The sequence below is a fragment of the Podarcis bocagei genome (assembly GCF_964188305.1).
Source record: "Podarcis bocagei genome assembly, chromosome: 10".
NCBI classification, from domain to species: Eukaryota; Metazoa; Chordata; class Lepidosauria; order Squamata; family Lacertidae; genus Podarcis; species Podarcis bocagei.
In genome coordinates, this window is record NC_138135.1 from 58,003,042 (window position 1) to 58,023,641 (window position 20,600).

At 41.0% G+C, this 20,600-nt stretch overlaps 1 protein-coding gene across 3 annotated transcripts in view; it reads left to right on the forward strand.

Moving 5' to 3' along the window:
- Window positions 1-20,600, forward strand: part of MET (MET proto-oncogene, receptor tyrosine kinase) — a 106,349-nt gene that overhangs the window by 55,420 nt on the left and 30,329 nt on the right. For all 3 annotated transcript variants that reach the window (XM_081211416.1, XM_081211414.1, XM_081211415.1), the window contains exons 5-11: window positions 1,696-1,869; window positions 8,015-8,175; window positions 10,161-10,263; window positions 10,747-10,883; window positions 12,546-12,707; window positions 13,747-13,846; window positions 19,984-20,199. In XM_081211416.1, coding sequence (XP_081067542.1) covers window positions 1,696-1,869; window positions 8,015-8,175; window positions 10,161-10,263; window positions 10,747-10,883; window positions 12,546-12,707; window positions 13,747-13,846; window positions 19,984-20,199 — 1,053 coding nt within the window. The remainder of the gene's footprint in view (window positions 1-1,695; window positions 1,870-8,014; window positions 8,176-10,160; window positions 10,264-10,746; window positions 10,884-12,545; window positions 12,708-13,746; window positions 13,847-19,983; window positions 20,200-20,600) is intronic.

Here is a 20,600-nt window from a genome sequence, read left to right on the forward strand (position 1 = left end):
TTCAGGGATGCAGCTTCTCCCACCCCATGCAAGTCAATGGAGACATCACTCCATAGATATGCATGGGGAGGAAAGCGCTCTCTGTGTTATTGTTTTTTCAGCTGTGAGGAAACATGCTGCACAAAGCAGGGGGTGCTGCCTTACCATTGTGTGACTAGGTACAGTCTCAACCGCAGCCATTTTACCCAGCACATTTTATGTGGCTCAGCTGGGATCTGAATCCCAACTAACTATGTCCAGGTTTAAGGGCATTTCCACAGGTTATACAGTGGTACCTCGGGTTATATACGCTTCAGGTTACAGACTCCGCTAACCCAGAAATAGTGCTTCAGGTTAAGAACTTTGCTTCAGGATGAGAACAGAAATTGTGCTCCGGCGGTGCGGCAGCAGCAGGAGGCCCCATTAGCTAAAGTGGTGCTTCAGGTTAAGAACAGTTTCAGGTTAAATACGGACCTCCGGAACGAATTAAGTACTTAACCCGAGGTACCACTGTACTGCCATTGTATTCTGGAATATAAAGAATAGAAGAGGCCCAGTATAAAGATATTCTTACATTTGAATACAAATGTGGAAAGGCAAAAACCAATTTAAGAGTCACTCTGTGCAAAAGTCCATATTGGTTAAACTTTAATACGCTCTTTGAGGTTCTAATGAGTTCGCCTTGCAGCCTTTCCATAATCTTGTATGCATTATTTGCTTCTTTGATTTTTTATTTTTATTTTTGCACTAAGAAATCAAGTAAATGAATATAGAGAACTGTTTGAGCAGAAGACCTGTGATGAAAACCAGTAAAAGAAAAGTAATGTAAATGTAGGGCTGACACCTTTCCTTTTTGTTTAGTGCAAGCTGTTGAGAAGAAAAATACACAATGACTTAAGTAAAAGAATGGTGTTTCGAATGACCTTTGTTGATAATGTATTGAGCTTAAATGGTATTAAACATATTCTATTATTGGAAAGAGAGTTTAAAGCGAATAAATGTTAGTGTAATTCATCATTCTTGATAGTTGTTCACCCCATCCTTTTAGGAATTCTACAGGCACCAATTAATTGACACTGACTAGGAAGGTACCATTATTCCTGCCTTACAGGAGAGGCAAATTAGCCACCATTAGCTATTTAAAACTAGACTAGGAGGTGGCCTTTACAATCAAGCATACATTACCCAAAGCTGTGCTTGAAGGTATGGATTCAGGTTCTTGAAAAATAACAGCCACAACAACCCCAGTCTGTTCAAGCAATGAACTCAACACTTTTTTAATCCCCTATTTTTAGACAGCAACTCAATGCTGCTTTCAAGTATGCCTTCTGCTTCTTGCATGATCAGTTACTCTAGAGGTGAAAAAGAAGTGAGTAAAAAGACTTAGCAAGGGATTTTTTGGAGGGGTGCGTGAACACACAGGGATACTTCTCATGTGTTGTGGTTTAGATTTACTGATATACCTAGCATGGATCAGCAGCCCTACATGTAGTGTGCAGCAAGAGAATCCCTTCCCTTTCTGTGATCCATCAGTCTTCTGATGGGTTGTGCTTTCAGTGTTTATTGAAGAATATGAGCCTGCCTATATTGTAAAAGTTAACAGCCATATCATTGGCAGGGTAACTTAAAAGTGTTTCTGGCTCCTCAGCTGTGTATACATGGTCTACTAACCTATACAGTTTTGGGGTGATTTTCATGTAACTTTCCTGTTACTAGATAACAAAGATCCCACTCATTGGACCAGGGTGCTCTCACGTCAATACCTGTAGCCAATGCCTTCGATTGCCTTCCTTCATGAACTGCGGCTGGTGTGGTGACCAGTGCGTGCGGTCATCTGAGTGCACTGTAGGAAGCTGGACGCAGGAAACATGTGCGCCCAAAATTTCTCAGGTAAAGCTATCTTTTTCTTTCATTAATTCCTGTAGACTGGTGTAATGATAAGTGTATGCAATTCTGGGCAAACTCTTGTAACCTTTTTGGAGAAAAGCTTTTCAGATAAGAAGCAGCGATTTGCTAGTTCAACCCCAAGCAGGGAGTGGGTTGGAAGGATCTAGGGAAAAAAACTACTGCAGTGGGACACATGAAGTATCACTTCTGTGATTTCCTTTTCACAAGTTAAAACATGCCCTCTAATTATTTGAATAAGATGTTCTTCCACTATGGCACACCAACAGAAAATCTCTTCAGTGGGGCTTTTCCCTGCCTGAAGGAAAAAGCATTTTCAGTCTCTCTCTCAAATTACATTTGGGGCTACAGCATTGAGCAGAGGGTTAATCCTCTTTTGCTGCCCTTCTGCCATGTTTCTAAATGGAATCTCTACCCTCCAGACTTTTATTTGCCCATTAGGGTAAAATACAGAAATTGAGGGAAGGCCTTTGTCAAGTTTTGCCTGGACAAAAATCCCAGTAAAATTGGTAAAGCCTGACAGGTGCCTTTTCCATACTTTGCCCTGGGACAACTTACCATGTTAGAGTTTTCATTTATGCGAACTAATTATGGCTTTCGGCATCAATATGGGAATAAGTCAGGTGTGAACATGCTGAATGACTCCCAGAGTTTTTTTTGCATACCAATTTAGGACTTGAAAGTTGGTGAATCTTTCTCACTTTAGATTTCTCATAATGAAGTAACTTCCTCATTCTTGGTAACAAGAGTAATTAATAGAGACTGGCTTTCTTTTCCGTTTAATTTTTTAAAAAAATATCTAACACCATGGAAACTGGCACTGATATGCCCAGGAACCTCACCAAAATGTTGGAGAGGCTGCACCTCCACAGGCACGTATCTCCACTTGTGGTGGGAATGCCCCCAAATCCAACTTCTGGATAGCAGTCCTACAGCAAACGAGCAAAATAACTAAACAGCTATTAGAGGTCACCCTAGAATTAGCCCTACTAAACATCTTCCAAGATAATAATGCCCATGCACACTATAAAGAGCTCATAATCCACCTACTCTCAGCAGCCAGAAACACTGAAGAGACCTGTCACGAGTAAGCATGGACCAATATGGCTGACCTGACCCAACAATCACCCCACCCCACAAACAAACCTCACTGCAGCCAACTAAAGATAACCAACCACACCCTGCCTCCCCAACCTCTCTCACCACCAATAAATATATATGTATGTGTGTATATGTGTATTTATACATATATGTGTGTTTGTGTATGTATGTGTACTCACACACACAAACACACACAAACAATAAATTAATAGAGAACCTACTCAAGTGACACTGGCATAAAACCACACAAACATACTAAATATTACCACTACAATCCTCTCTTCCCCTTCTCCTTCCCCTCATTCTTCTTCCCCCACCTTACTCTGTATAATGTCTCACATCAAACGTAAAAAAGACTTTATGATTTGGAGGGGGCGGACGGAGAGAGACAATGCACATTTTTTGTGAACCAAGAAGATCTTTAATAAAATTTTGTTTAACTTTTTTGAACCTCAGTACTGAGGCTGGCTCAACGGAACCCTGTTCCCAATGGAAGCCCTATAACGGAGCTGTCAATTCTGTTGACACATTTGGGTTGTGTATTGTTGCCCATTAAGTAAAGAGACAGCCTGCAGATTGGCCCTTAGGAAAGGGAACCTCTCTAGAAGCTGCTTCCCGTTAAAAAATATTCATGAATGCAAAAAGTGTGAGCAAGAGTTAAATTACACAAATGAGAAAAGAGCTTAGTAGCCCATTGCTGTTTTCAGTTAGCTATGGTCATTGCAAGATTTGTACAGGCTGCCTCTGCATTTAACCAAATCATTTTGCATTAAGTGTGACATAATTATGAAGGTCTAGTTTTACAGAGCGGCCATGCCACTTGTAATCCCACACGTAAACACACCAACCGTTCACTCGATATGTTTGTCTCTGCTGCTCACTGTTATCAGTGTTTTTAGATGGATAAATGCATAAATAGTAGAGCCTTTGAACTACCAAACATACTTCTGTTTTGCTTTTAAAAGTGCTTAAAATAGCATCCAAGTCAAGCCCGACACAGAAAACGAATCTGTGTCAAATTTGTACCTTATCAAACTGTTGTAATCTGTGTTGAAGCAAAAGAGAAAAAGCCTATGGTGACAAGACATAGCAGGATAATGGTAAATGCATCTTTTGTAATGGATTAGAACTCAGCTGTGAATTCAGGAAGGACCAATGAACAATCCTTGCACCCTACAGTTATGTATAGATGCACAACATGAAGGGAAATCTGTCTTCTCTGAAAAGGGGAAGCTTTTACAATCACTTTAAGCAAGTGCACATGGCTTAAATGGGGTGGAAAGCAGGCCCTAAATAATTTTTAAATTATGAAGTCTGATTCATAGTTACATTAGGCCTTTTATGCACTTCACGTAGTGTAAAACAGCCTTAGAGTGAATGTAAATCACATTTAAAACTACATTAAGGCCCCTTACCTCTGCCAGGGCAAGGGTAAGAGGACTTCGTGTGACTGAGATGTCATGCTATCATTAGTCTGTGAGGTTAGTATGAAATTGTTCAAAGCCGTCATGTATAATTTGGGTTTTTATGACAAAATGCAGGCATGCTTGGTATAGTCATGTTATTTTTACATGCAGAAAATGTTTTTAAAGGTATCTGTTGAGTAAGGAAGCCATTAGGGGGGGAAAGTTTCATGAATACTGTATAGCAATTCTTTAAATCAAGTCCACTGTGCTTACTCAGGAGAAATTTTGCATAAAGTTAGTGAATGATGAAAAATTCTCAGAGTGCAATTGGATTGATATAAAGCTCAGGTTCATGTGCTGAATATATTATTTTTTTTAAAAAAATGCAATAAATATTATTCTCTGGCAGTGATAAATGATGAAATTTCCTAATAGCTTGTGCCACAGCATGTGTGAGTTTGTGGAACTTATTTCTAAAAGGAAGAAAAATAATGCAGCTGAGAACCTAAATCTTTATGGTCGCTAGCTGCTAAGGGAGATTTCACGCTTTGGTAGACCATGACGGTTGGCATTACTACTAAAAATAAAAAAAATAGATTATTCATCTTTGGCCTATTGCTTTACACCCATGCACATTAAATCTAGGGAAGAACCGTGTGTTTGAGGCTTTTTGCTGGTAGTATCAAATCAAAGATAACCTGCTTTGTGTGGCATTTGCAATAGAATCCGTAAATCCATCCATATATATGAGGGTTTTAAAGGAACAGTGTGGTTAAAATATGCTAAGTGATACTCTGGTCCTTAAGTTAAACACAGAGTGGTAATTGCAAAGGTCTGAGTTGATGGTAATGCACTCATTTTGCCTTTAATATGATAAGAAAAATTTCCGTCTTTGTGGTGTTTTGCCTAGTCACGTTGAACCGGCCCCAACAACAGCTATGGGTTGTTTTGGTCTTAGTGCAGTGGTCTAAGGCAATTGTGATCAAAATACAATACGCAGAAACATCCCCTCATGGAGTGACATAAAAACTGCTGCTACCATTGTAGATATCGCCCTGGGACCAAGCCTTTAGTTGGTAAAAAGGGGGGGGGGAGGCAGAGATGGCAATCTATCCCATCAAGAGCAATTTTGTTAGTGTTTTTTAAATGCAAGAGTAGGACTTCCAGTTTGTAACCTTTGCTTTAAATAGGCCACACACTTTCCCAGAATGTTTGGTCACAGTGATCACATTCCTAGGTGCGGCGGCTTTCGCAGTCAAAACGGTTTCTCTCTAAATAAGCAAAAGAAAGAAAAAAGCCCACAAAATATCTGAACTTCCCTATTTCATGTAAAATAGAAATGTACAACTATGGAAGGCACAAATGAAACTTAATTCTATTGAAATAAAACTTGGGCTTCCCTATAAATGTTCATGTAGCGGCTATACTTGCACCTCTATGAGCAGCTATACTTGTTTGGCTTGGGAAAATCTCTCAAAATGTCTCTCGGTGCTATTTTTCTAGAAAAAGAGGTGCTGGAAATCACCGTGGATGCCTCCTTTCATGGTGGCATGATGACAATGGTGCCCACCTGAGTAGGTGCTGGAACTGAGTTCCGGTGAGCTCTGGCTGGGGGGGGGGGAGCCTGACTTGTAGTTATTTAGCAGCAGTACTTAATATTAAGTACATACCCTCCAACCTCCTGGGAGGGAAGATTGGGACATGACCTCCCACAACATCACTCCACCAGCTGCTTTTATACGCTGCAATCACTGCCTCTACCCCCCACCCCTTCACCATCCTGCCACCAGCCACCCTTACATACCGCCTCCCCCCTCATCTTACCACTGGCTGCCCTTACTCATTGCTGTTCACCACCACACACACATGTGCCACACACGCACCTACATCCAGAAGCAGCACCAGAGGAATAGGAGAGCATGGCACAAAAACCACACAAACATCTTTGGGTTTTGAGTTCTTTTGGTTCCTGGGAGAATGTGGCAGAGGCAGTGCCTGCGGAGGAGGAAGCGGAGGGAGCCAAAAAGGGACATCTAGGATTGGCATCAGAAGCTGGGGTGGCTTCTGTAAATCCAGGATGCCCTGCTCATTAGCATGGCTAAATAATAGCAATAAAAACAATAATTTAAAATTATACCCCACCCATCTGGCTGGGGTTCCCCAGCTACTCTGGGTGGCTCCCAACAGATTAAAAACAGAATAAAGCATCAAACATTAAAAACTTCCCTAAACAGGGCTGCCTTCAGATGTCTTCTAAAAGTCAGATAGTTTATTTCCTTGACATCTGATGGGAGGGCATTCCACAAGGCGGGCACCACCACTGAGAAGGCCCTCTGCCTCATTGTCATTGATAGAAGGTTTTGCAGACCAACAAACTCTAGAGTCTTGTTTACACAAGGGAGAGTAATATATGACATTGAGGAAATACGGCATATACATAAAGATGACTCTGGAGTAGATTCCAAATGGACTTTAGTAGGCTCTGGATTTAATTCATTGTCTCATTTTCCCTAGGATCAATTGTTTCACTATTTATATGGTTTAATTTGTGCAGCATGTTCACAATACCCACTTCGCCCTTGGCATTTTATTTCCTAAATCCTTCTAGCATTAAGCCAAGTCAATAAAGTTTAAATGAAATGTGCCAGTTCCTTTTGGATGTTCAAAGAGTACAGTAACCTGAGTATTTTACTAGAAATGTCCTTTTCAGATGCAACATGAAGAAGCAGGATTCATGATGAAAGACACAATTGTGCTGCTTCTTAGGAATAAAATAACTCTCACTATAAAATATTAAGCCAAAGTCACTTTAGTAGTTCCATCACAAGCATAAGTTAATTCTTTTGTTCTCTAGCCCGGGGGCTTGAATGTTTGCAAACTCAGATGCTATTGTTAAAAGTCTATATATGCCTTAAAAGCATTGTCAGATTTTATTGACAGTGCCTTGCTGAAATTTGAACAACTTCCATAGTATTCATATATTTTTCCCACCATTGTTATATTTACAACACAATTTACAATATATAGAAGGTTGTGGGAGGGGGAAGAGCGCTTCCTTTTTGGATTGTCACTACATTGCTGCAAGGTAGTTTATTTTTAACTTGAAAATGTAGAAGTAACCAAATGATATCAATTCAGCCAAAGCATTGTAGAAGCCCTGCTAATTCTGTGGCTCCCAAGGCAATGTTTGATTTAGATGTCTTTGAAGCTATCATCTCCATGAATTCTTGCCTTTTCATCACGTTGGTGAAATAAGTTACTGATATTCTTTTATTCACTATCTTACTTCTAATAAAATAAGTGCATTGTATTCTTCTACATACCACAAGGAAGACATAAAAGACAAGCTAAAGGGGTATTAAAAAGACTATTACAATGCAGAGCTTGTTCAGTGCCCCTAAACATAATAATTCAGAGCTTTCGAGCAGTGGCTGGGTTATTTATTGCTACTGTCTGAGAATGCTCATACTGTGATGAATGAAAGGTGAGGAACAATTAAGATAAAGGGTAGGGTACTCTCCAGCAGAAGAAATTATTTTCTCCCATTATTTTCCCCTTTGAAAAACACCTTCAAAGCCCATCAGAAATCCTAAGTGTGTTACTATTTTTTTTTCCCTTTTCAGATTCTTCCAAACAGCGCAGCTTTTGATGGTGTAACAAGACTGACCCTGTGTGGGTGGGACTTTGGGTTCAGCAAAAACAACAAGCTCAATCTTAAAAAAATTTCGGTTCTTATTGGGGGACAGCAGTGCATTCTGGATGTCAAAGCTAGCGACAAAAACAAGTAAGAGATCAACGCTGTCTTTATAAGCAAGTATCACAAGGCACATGGGCGATGGAAAACACCACCACCAACTTGTGCCATGCATTCTTTGGCCGTCTGTCACTGAAGTGAGATATTCAGTAGTAAATGTTGGTGGGTGGCAAACTGTGTCACTGAAAGATGGTGCAACCACCAGCTCATAGCTCTTACTCTGTCAATAGTTCTCGGTAGCACTTTATTTTATTTATTATTATTTACATGTGTTTGTTGTCTGTTAACCTAGTTCTGTATAGCATGAACTGCCTATTTCATATGAGTGCCGTTTTTTATCTCAGTGGGGATTTAAAAAGATTTAAAGGTCTGTTACTAACATACCCTGCCAAATGTAGATTCCCAGCCAATTAGCTAGCCATGTGGACTGGCTCTGCACCAATCTGGTGTACCAATATACAGTATCTAGAATGTGGAGGTAGGAAATGTTGACCATGTCTACAGCATGGCAGTCCAACCTCTCAGACCAAAGGCTGTCTCAGCGGAGGATGGGTGCTGGCTGCCACAAACCTTGATCTGCCGCTCCCATCTCTCACTTCTGCTTACACAAGCCGTCCTTTGTTTGAGGATGAAAACCACCAATAAACTCTGGTTGTAGTACAGTGCTGGGCCATAAAGGAGGAAGAGGGGAAATGTCATGCTCCATAAAGGTAAAGGTAAAGGGACCCCTGACCATTAGGTCCAGTCGTGGCCGACTCTGGGGTTGTGGCGCCCATCTCGCTTTATTGGCCAAGGGAGCCGACATACAGCTTCCGGGTCATGTGGCCAGCATGACTGAGCCGCTTCTGGCAAACCAGAGCAGTGCACAGAAATGCCGTTTACCTTCCCGCTGGAGCGGTACCTATTTACCTACTTGCACTTGACATGCTTTCAAACTGCTAGGTTGGCAGGAGCAGGGACCGAACAACGGGAGCTCAACCCGTTGCAGGGATTCGAACCGCCGACCTTCTGATTGGCAAGTCCTAGGCTCTGTGGTTTAACCCACAGCACAATTTGGTCTCTAGTACCCCTGCATAGCAGTGAGAGCTGCTCCATACCCTGGCTCTCCAAGGGGGCAATGGCGGTGGTAGCATTTGGTTGTTTGGAAAGACTCACAGCCGCTTTTCTTCTGGGTGACTTCTGAGAGCTTCCAAAAAAAGGTCTGCGAGTTGGACCACCTTGGACTACAGAGTCCTCAACAGCAGAACCCATGCATCTCCTCTTGGGAAGAGATGTTGCTGCTGCATCATAGACAGTTAAAGCTGACAGTTAAAAACATTACTGTAGCACCATTGGAAGAAACCCAGCACAAATATATAGTTCAGGTCCCAAACTAGTTCTGTTTGGTTCCTGTCAATTCTTACAGTTGGTTCCAATTAGTACTTTAGGATCACAGAAAGTGACTATTAACAGCTACTTCTGAATTTACATCTTTAACATTTTACCTTTTGGGGTTGTGTTCTGGCATAGCTGTAAGGATGATGTCATTAAAGGACTTGCTTTCTTTGAGTGGCTCATACAAGCCTCATCATATCATTCCTTTTGATAAATCCCTGATAAAGCTGTCCTAACACGTACTTTTTGTGATACTCTTGGGAACACCCAAGGAAGTTTTTCTTACCACTGTAACATCTGTTAGGGCAGAGCTCTTGTAAGAGACAAGTTTTGTTGATCTTTCACCCACTGTTTGGAGCAAAATATATATATTTAAAAGTGTGTTTACATAGAAACTGGAATGTGTTCTCATCTCTCTCCCCCTCCACGCACTAAGTCAGAGGTACATCATAAATTATTGGCAAAATATCTGCAGCTTCAGGGCTATCTATAATTACTGATTTAATAAAATAATAAGTTAACATTATGCATCAGGGAAAGCTATAAAAACTTTTAAAAATGAAGATTATTATTATATGCTTGGGTGATTATTTTATATTTATAACATAATTAGAAAGAATGTTTTTGCTTTGTTGTTGAAGGTTGGAGTGCACACTTGGCGATGTAACGAATGCACGTTTTAATGTATCAAGCGTCGTTTCAAATGGACAAGCTAATGCCACTTTTAATACCTTCTCTTACGTGGTAAGTGTTAAAAGCAAGGGCGAGAAACATTTTTCAGCTTGAGGACTGCATTCTCTTGTGAGAAACCTTCCAGGGGGCATGGATGTGATTCGTACCTTTGCTTAGAAAGGCCATGAAGAAGACAAGATATTTCTATGCATACACTCCTAACACTCATGTTGCTAACCTGCCTCCTGGTAAGAAGAAAGCGCTAACACAGTTTACAGTCCAGCTAGACAAAAGCACTAGTGTATGGTGCAGAGCAGGATTGGTGAGCAGGGGGTGGGGTGCTGATGTAGGGTATGGCCTAGGGAGGGTCTTGAGGTCCAGTCTTAGAGGGACATTTGGCCCCTGGACCTCTGGTTCCCCACCCCTGTGTTAACCGTTAAAAAAGCTACTTCTTATTATTAAGTATGATGACCTCATTATGCATGTTTTCTTTTAATATGATTCTTAATTTCGCTTTTTTTTTAATTAACAAGCTGCATTCTTTTTACTTGACAGGATCCCATAATAAGAAGCATCTCACCCACCTATGGTCCAAGATTTGGTGGAACACTGTTGACTTTAACTGGGGAATACCTAAGCAGCGGGAACACTCGAGAGATTTATGTTGGTAGTAAACAATGCAGATTGACAAGGTATAACGTGAAACAATGTTTTCAGTGTTGTTAATGTACAGGCTGTTGTTATTTTATTAGTACTGTTCCATTAGATTTATGTTTCGCCCTTCAACCCAAAGTGACCAGGGTGGTACATGAAAAAACATAAAGCATATAAATCAAAAGCAGCAATAGAAACTGATATCAGAACTCAGAAGCATTAAGATAGAAAGAATCAGAAATTTCAAACTTTATTTACTGAATTACTTGTCTGTATATCCAAGAAGAAAACAGTGCATTATTATTTTCTCAACAGGAAGTTAACTAGTGCAGTATAGACAATCTATGGCCTTAAGTGTGTAAGAGAGGTCTGTGTATTGCAGAGCCCCACAAAAGTGCATTTCTGTTTATCTCTCCCTGTTTTTCTTACGTTTTTGGCCGATGGTGTCTAGCCTCACATACTATCTATGGCGGTGGAAACAACTTTCCCTCACTCTAGTGTTGTCTCCCAAGTGCATTTTTTATTAAGAACACAATACAAGTCTTGCTGCATCAAGCCCACCTTGTTTTGCATTCTGTTCTCACAGTGGCCGGCCAGATGTCTATGGCACCTGACATTATTTTCCAGCAGGAGTGGAAAAACAGCCATGCATTTGTGTGGAAGGTGCACACAGGAATATGTGGGAGGGGGCTACCTGTGCTTGGTGAACCTAGTGTCAGGGATGAGGGATGAGTTTTGCCTCCTCGTAGTTGTGTCCCAAATTGAAGCCTGCTTACTTTGTTTCCAGAAGATGCTCTGGGTACCACTTTCCCCCAGTTCCATTTTTAAGTCGGGCTAGAGCAGGGGTAAGCAAACTTTTTCAGCAGGGGGCCGGTCCACTGTCCCTCAGACCTTCTGGGGGGCCAGACTATATTTTTTGGGGGGGATGAACAAATTCCTATACCCCACAAATAACCCAGAGATGCATTTTAAATAAAAGCACACATTCTACTCATTCAAAAGCATTCAACATTCAAACATTCAAAAACATTCAACATTCAAAAACACCAGGCAGGCCCCACAAATAACCCAGAGATGCATTTTAAATAAAAAGGCACATTCTACTCATTCAAAAACATTCAACATTCAAACATTCAAAAACATTCAACATTCAAACATTCAAAAACACCAGGCAGGCCCCACAAATAACCCAGAGATGCATTTTAAATAAAAGGGCACATTCTACTCATGTAAAAACACGCAGATTCGCGGACCGAATCTGTGGGCCGGATTTAGAAGGCGGTTTGGCCAGATCCGGCCCCCAGGCCTTAATTTGCCTACCCATGGGCTAGAGTATGATTCCAGAAAATGTTGATAGTCTGATGGAATGTTGGAAGTATATTTACACATGGAGAGATGCAGTTCATTTTGATTTCTGTCTGGGAACTGGCATTGTGTAATGGATGTGCCAAACTCCAAAAAGTTTCAGAGTTTAAGCCACAGTGTCATCCAAACTGGAAAGTGGTGGCTTAATTTCAGAACTAGGATATCAAGTTAGGGGGTTGTAGCCAATGTTATGTAATTTAATAACTAACTTAGGCCCATTAATTTCAGTGAACTTACTCTTAAGTGGGACTTGGCTAGTTTTAGAAAATATACAGCATGTATTTTCCAATAGCATTTATACCAAACATTTTCCCCGTTGGATTTTTCTTCTGCAGAGTGTCTGATAATACCATAGAGTGCTACACTGCTCCAGAAAGAGAAGTGTCAGAGTGTCATGTCAGAATGAAAATCGATTCAGCGGTTCGTTCAGCAGGTCATTTTACATACAGAGAAAACCCTACTGTTTCTAAACTTTATCCTGCCAAATCCTTTCTTAGGTGAGTGAAATTTCCAGTAAATATATTCATAGGAAAGAATGAGCAAAGAGTGGCACAGCTTACCAAATCTCCCAAATGGATGTGCATTTTTATTCCTGGGTAATATGCCAAGCAGTTTTATATAATTTGGATTCCACTACCTTCCCCCAAAATGAAAGGGGTTTTATTGACAATTTAGAAACCCTAAGCCCATCATGCTGTTACAGTCTCCGTTCACACATATTGGCTGCATATGACTATTATGCTAACTGGTGCTTTAGTGCTGTGTGAATTAGCCTTTTGAATTTGCACACCCCCTCGCATGCCCCTTCTCCTTTGGTGTAGCCATGAAGAGGAAATACAGAGCTTCTACTTCAGTTTTAGATAAACTGTAGTTTAGCATATCATCTGAATCCTAGACTGTGGTTTACCTTAGCTATGGTTAGTAGAAAATAGGTCAGCTTCATAAACTATGGGTTGAAGTTGGCTTGCTTCATCTAACCCTAGCTGAGATAACCACAGCTTGTCCAGGTTTGCACAACACAGTAAGATGTAGTTAATCTAAAAGAAAAGTGAAAGTTTTCTAACTTCTCATGACCAAGCTGGGAGTAAGAGGAAGAGGTGTGAGCCTAAGCCCTGCATAAGCTCAGTCTCATAACACTAACTATAGTTTAGCATTATGTCCAAATGAGGCGTCTCTCTCGCACTCATACACACATATATGGGAGCCTAGACATTTTGTCACCTGAAGTGAACCACAGAATAGTGCCTTACCTGGCCAGGAAAGAAGGGGTCAGTGAAGATCTACATCAGGAACAAGGTGGGGGAAATCAAATCAACCTTACACAGTGGTTGAAGTGGGAATCAAAGGCCACTGTAGGGAGTAAAGGGGACTGGCCTATATAGGTAGGGTTGCCGTTTCTGATTTTGTGTTCATTTCTTTCACAAGGCCATTTTTAATCTGTTGAGTCTAAATAACATATTGATATTTAAGAAAATGAAAATACATTTTGGAATGGTATTTGTTTATATGAATATTGTTTCTATTTCTTTTCCTCAGTGGTGGAAGCACAATTACAGCTCAGGGGATCAATCTGAATTCAGCACACTCTCCAAAGATGGTGGTAACGGTCCCTAAGCTGGGAAAGAACTTTACTGTGGTAAGTCTGTAGCACAGGGGTAGGCAACCTAAGGCCCGTGGGCCGGATGCGGCCCAATCGTCTTCTCAGTCCAGCCCATGGTCGGTCTGGGAATCAGCGTGTTTTTACATGTAGAATGTGTGTGTCAGAGCTGCTTGAAGATCCTAGCTCACAGAGGATCACGCTAGCCAGCGATCATTAAGTAAAAGTCTTTATTGAATTACAGTTTCCATTCTCACGCTGCTGCGCGCAAACTCTACGTCTAGTAGCTAGATCGGCGAAGCTCCGTCTGAGTCTCCGCCCCATGTGCACCAACTTAATATCCTAGCCTTGCTCCACCTTTTCCGCCTGACTGTCCTCCTCTGGGTCCCTCTACCCCCCGGGGCTTCTTCCTTCCGGGATTCTTCTGACGCTGACCCGGACCCTCCTGCCTCCTTGCGCCGGGCTTTAGGACCTGGTTCCCTTTCGGGGCTGCTTACTGCGCCGCCTTCCTCTGCATTTGAACTTGGCGCGCGCGCCCAACCTTCCACTTTCCTCTTAACCGTTTCTTCGCTCCCCGATGGAGGTGTGGCCACTCCTGACTCATGCCCTCCCTCCTGTGGTGAGCTGCCAGCGCTTCCCCCCTGGCTCCCTTCCTCTTCCCTGCTTCCTGGCGGTGACGCTGGTCCCGATTTCCAGCTGCTCCCCCCTGAGTCCCCTCTGGCTCTATCTTCCTGGGGTGCCCCCCTTGCCCTGGCCACTGGTGCTCCTTTCTGTGAATCCTCTGATTCACTAGAAAGACTAGGAGATCTCGGGTCGTCGTCATCACTCATCTTTTCTTCTGCCTCCTCCCCTTCGCTCTCTGTTTCCTCCCTTGCCCGTGCCTCTGCTCCTAAACCCCTGACAGTGTGCTTTTTAAAAAAATGCATCTCTGGGTTATTTGTGGGGCATAGGAATTTGTTCACCCCCATAGATAGATAGATGATAGATAGATAGATAGATAGATAGATAGATAGATAGATAGATAGATAGTCCGGCCCACCACATGGTCTGAGGGACGGTGGACTGACCCACGGCTGGAAAAGGTTGCTGACCCCTGTGTAGCATAAGTGCTAACTTTAGATTAATATGTGCATACCTTCAAACAGAACATGCAGCACGATCCTGTGCAAATTTACGCAGAAGTAAGTTTTACTGTGTTCATTGGGACTTATCTTCAGGTAGCTGAAGATGCATTTAAAAATTTGAATTGTTTGAGATGTTGATTTTTATTCTGCATATCTCTATATATCTTCTAGTTTCTGATTAACTGACAGAACGATGCAGCCTTTTGCGTTAAAGATGACCGCAGCTAGTTGCAATGGTGGGCTTAGCTTTCTTTAAAGTCTCTAAAAGGGTTTGATGATGTACTTGGGCAAACAGGCATGACAGTGCAGGCCTATATGCCAGCTGAGCTTTCAGATACCACAAAATATATTAAGACCAGCCAAGCATGTAGAAAAATTCTTTGTCATGTAGGCTGCATTTTATTCTTGTTGGAGAAGTGTCATTGTCGTGGAGAAGTGTGTATAGGGAAATTGAAGCCAGCATGGGTGGAAATACATAGAATCATAGAATCATAGAGTTGGAAGAGACCACAAGGGCCATCGAGTCCAACCCCCTGACAAGCAGGAAACACCATCAGAGCACTCCTGACATATGGTTGTCAAGCCTCTGCTTAAAGACCTCCAAAGAAGGAGACTCCACCACACTCCTTGGCAGCAAATGTGTGAAGCTAGTGTTCACTTTGGCCTGATACCTGTTCCTAGTTTCCCAAACTATGTTTTAACAAGGCAGGATCATTAACATCCGAAAGAGCCCTTTCAGTGTGTGCAACCACCACCACCCCACCACCCCTTTTCTGCATTAGACGTCCACTTGTCATCACTGTCATTTCCTTCACTCTTTCATTTCTGGTGAAACTGGAATGCTCAGAATCACATGACAGATCTTAGCTTAGACATCTTAGCAGTTGGATGCATCTGTCTAGGCCAAACACTATTCCTTTTTATTTCCGTCTACCTTTTTCCATGTCTGTTATTGATCACCTAAATCTTCCCATTCACATTGTTAGGCATCCGTGCTTTAAATTCTCTATGAAAGGCCATTTATCCTCTGGGCTGCCATGACGGTCGAGATGCTATAACATTCCACCTTTTTACCCCTTGCTTTTATCTGGGTCAGCTACCAGCTACCCTAAAGCACACAGATCTTCTTCCACATTTATCCTGTTGTTGTGCAGGTTTCTTAAAAATCAAGTTAGATAGTGGAGTTCAGGTTTTATCGGCCATGGCTTGCTTTCATTGCCTCATAGGTCACAATTAGGGTTGAGGCAAAAATACATAGGCCTTCATATTGTAAACCATGTGTATTTTTGAAGAAGGTTTCCTTCTTTCCTTCAACTCACTTAAATGCTACACATATTTAAGCAGTACTCAACTTTTTGTAAATACTTACATATATATTTTTCCAACGAAGAAGAAACACTACCTGAAATACAGTGGAAACGTTCAAGGAAAATGTCTTTTAAAAGCCAGATAAAATAGGTGGTATGTTAATTTAGTCTTGATCAGATGAATTTGGATTTTTTTTCTTACAGATTATCAATGCAGTATTTCATGAAAAGCACCACATTTTTCAATTTCTAAAATCAATTTCAGAGTAAGAATGTCATGTCAAATTACCTAGCAATAAGGGCACAACAAATGCAATTTCTCTTGACCTTCCCAATCAGTCACATTGCATCACCACTAAAGAGTATTATTAGATTTATTTATTTTTTATCGTTCTCTGAAAGCATCTTTTGTTTGAGACTGGCCTGATAAAGTAAAGAGCTATAGACCCTATTCTAATAGATGCCCACAAACTAGGTTATAAGTGTCACTGTTATTAATTTAAAAAACATTGGTACTCTGAAGTTGATTAGATGTGCAATGAATGTACGCTAATGAAATCAGTATGATTACCAGGATCTGTTCTGATGTATACAAATGCTCCTGTGTATAATCACCTACATATATAAAATAGGAATATAGGTATCTTTTAAAGTAGTTATTAATGAAAAGGGATATAATTGTCTGAGGCCATTGCAGCAAACGTGAATGTAGTTACATGCTTAATCTATGACTTGCTAGTATTATTTCATTCTATTTAATGTAAACGGAACACAACATATTTACATGCAGACTCCTATGCATGCTTACTCAGAAGTCAGTCCCACTGTTTCAATAGGGTTTACACCCTATGTTTATGATTGCCAACACAAGCATTTAATTTAAGCGCTTAGTGCCTACAATCTGTGTGTGCTCCCTTGAGGCATACATATAGCTCACCATAAAAGAAGTGTGCAAAATTATGGAACAATATCTGTTTTCTTATTAATAAGGCTTGGTCCACACATGCCACAGAACTGAGTGGGGGAATTACCTGCACTCTGCAGCTTGGGGAAAATAACTTAATTTTTAATAAATTAATTAATGGATGTTCTATTATGGGGGTTTTTTAATGGCTTTCATATAGAAAACCAGCACAGCAAACAGATGACTGAGCTAAACCTTATATTTCGGCACTAGCCTGGTAGCCATAAGCAAGAAGGAATTCTTGCAAGTGCATGAAATTCAATGCATCTGAGAGAACTGGCTGGCAAAGGAGGACCAGAGTACTCTGTTCCTACTCTGTGCCCAGCATAGAAATGCAGTCAACTGCTGCTAGAAGGACAGAGGTGTTTGTTCCTCTTCTGCCAGCCTGCAGTGGGAGTAAGAAGAATTGCAGGCTAGTAACTTTTATGGACTTATGCTTATATTTACAAAGCTGGCTAAGCTAGGATTTTTCTGGATAACATTAAAAAGTGATGACTCCCACCTGCAGGCTAAGCAGTACTGTCCTTTATATTACCTTGTTCTGCTGCACATGCAGACCTGACCTAAGGACAACACTGGACCTCTCAGAGATGCTGGGTTTTGAGAAGAAGGTGTGAGGGTTCCTGCAGCATCTCCGAGCCCTCGCACCTCCTTCCCAAAGCCTGGCGCCTCAAATGTATGATTTGCAATACTTTAGGTAGGACAGTGGGGAAGAAAACATTCCCAGCTGCTGCCAGTTTTGAGTTTGAGATGCCCGTAGCATTTTTGGCAGTAGTCTGGAATGTTTCTTCCATTGTCTTAACTGAATTCCATTGCTGGGTTATTTTCCTTTCCGCTCCAGCCTTCAACGGAATGAAAGACCACAGTCCTCAGCCATGGACTATTTGTGCTGTTCTTTCACGTGAAAAATGATGCAACTGGGCCAGAATTTTCCATGGGCATACAAACCAACAGCCTCCGATTAATTCTAGAAATGCTTTTTGTACACATGAGTTTAGATAAAATGGCAGAGGTTTAGAGTTCTATGAGATAAACTGTGTGTTTTTTTCTGGAAGATCTTGGTCTGATCTCTTGACTTCTTCTTTTTAAATAAATGCATCATTAGGGAGTGGCTGCTAATCTGATTGGACAGAAGCTCCAGGCATTTAACCCCTTCCCCCCCATGCTGTTTTCTAAATGCAGATCTCTCGGTCACAAACTGACATATGTGCAAACTGCTATTTTCTCCATGGGGGGGAAACACAGGCACTTGTATTTCCCTCAGCAGATCAAATGTGTTTGTGTGCTTTAGACTGCAGAAGGAGCTAAAGCCCTCCACCCCTCCATGCTACTACTTCATCCCAATAACTTAATACACCACTGCCCACAACTCCTGCAGCTGCATTTAATAAAGAAAGATTGATCAATTGTGGTTATCCCAGCACAGTATGTAGTTTGGCCCTGAGTCAGCCAGAAAGCACACCAGAATTTCTAAGCTGGCAACAGAGTCTGACAGAGCTACTACAACATGCATTCTATTTTTTTATGCATGCTTTGCATTTGTGCAAATTGGTTATAGGCTCATTTCCCCAATTAGATTGGGGTGGGGGGAGAAATATACATATGACACTTGACTGTCGACTCTTGACTATCGTCTCGGTTCCCTACCATTTATCATACATAAACAACTTGCGTGTGTATGTGCTTGTGATCCAGCATTGCAGTACAAAGACAACCGCTTTAACTGTCAATAAATCAGTCAGTCAGTCAGTCAGTTTTATTGCACATAGCCAAAGGCTGCCGCAATGTACAATTATATTCAGAGTTTGGTGATAAAGATAGAATATAGCTTGATGTAGGTAGGGTCAAAGAAATTCATCTCCTTTACAGTTGGTCACAGAAAAAATATATAGCTACATTTGGGTAAAATGAGACTAAAATCCTCTTCTTCCACTTTCTTTCTTCTTCTTTTTTGACATTCCCATGTGTTTTAAGTAGAAAAGTACTCCTCCTTACATTGCAGACTTGGCCATTTGAGCAATTTCTTATGGGTCTACTTCTTGCAGGTACGGGTTGTGCTATTTGCTTCTATGGAGCTGTCAGATCTTGAAATAAAGACCTATATTTTTTCTATTGAAACAAACGTGGAAATCAACAGGTTTAGAAGCTCAGTGTGTACTGAAAGTGGGCACATGTTTTTGTGTTAATGTGTTGGATCTCATTTAAGCATCCATCCCTTGGTGCACAAAGTAACCTGTACCAGTTGAAATAAGACCAGAATTTACAACTTCCCAGAGTTTTCAACGTAAGAACCATTTCCCAAGATGGTAGGAGTATTGGACACTGTAGCTGGACATAAGAGTAGAAGACAACACTGAGTGTCCAAGACACACATCCATAGACTTTCACACACACACACACACACACACACACACACAGAGAGAGAGAGAGAGAGAGAGAGAGAGAGAGAGAGAGAGAGAGAGAGATATGCCCCTAATATAACTTGCTTAAGCCCGGTTTATGTAACATCACTAGGTGAGTGTTGCAAAGTATGTCCATGATTAGAATTAATCTTACAATTTTTTTAAGTGAGTGTGAAGTTTTATAATGGAAAACTATATTGTTGCTATGTTTAAAGAATATGCAAGCTATAATTGGGACAATTCTCTGAAAGCAGAAATCAACAAAAAGTTGAAGTCATATAAAATGTTGTGATACTCAATTGTCTACTTATTCAGTTTCCTTTTTTTATTTTAGGCATGTAAACATCTAATACCTCTTCCCCCCCCCTTATTATTTTAGGAATGTAATCATCGTTCTAATGCTGAAATGATCTGCTGCACAACTCCAATGCTAAGATCCTATAACCTGACACCACCTTTTGTGACAAAAGTATTATTCATATTTGATGGAGTCATCTCACCTGCGTTTAATTTTGATTACGTGAACGACCCGGTCTTTACCATTTCCTCAAAACCTGTGGTGATTTCCAAGGGAAACCAAAATATAGTGATTAAGGTAAGGGCTGTTTGGTTTTAAATGTGGTAAATGAGCTTGCCTATGTCGCCCCAAAGAATTCTGGGAAACTTGTCTGGAACCATTGAGGATCTGAAGCAAACAACAATGTGGATATAATTTTGACTGGCATACAGATGGGACAAGAGAAGCTTGGGTTAAATTTAGGTTTTCATGTATATTTAGTTTCTGTCAGTACCAGCACCATTTTTTTTCTAGAAGAAAAGTACTAGTTTAAAGTGTGGCACTTACGTAACAACTTCATAGTGAGTATTGGTACCTTTTTTCTAGAAGAAAAGCCCTGGTTTCTGTTAACAGACATGCATATGCCTGTAAAACAGTAAGGAATTTGGTTATATTTTTACAAGTGCTTGCCCAAGAACTTGTGTTGTTGAGTAGCAATA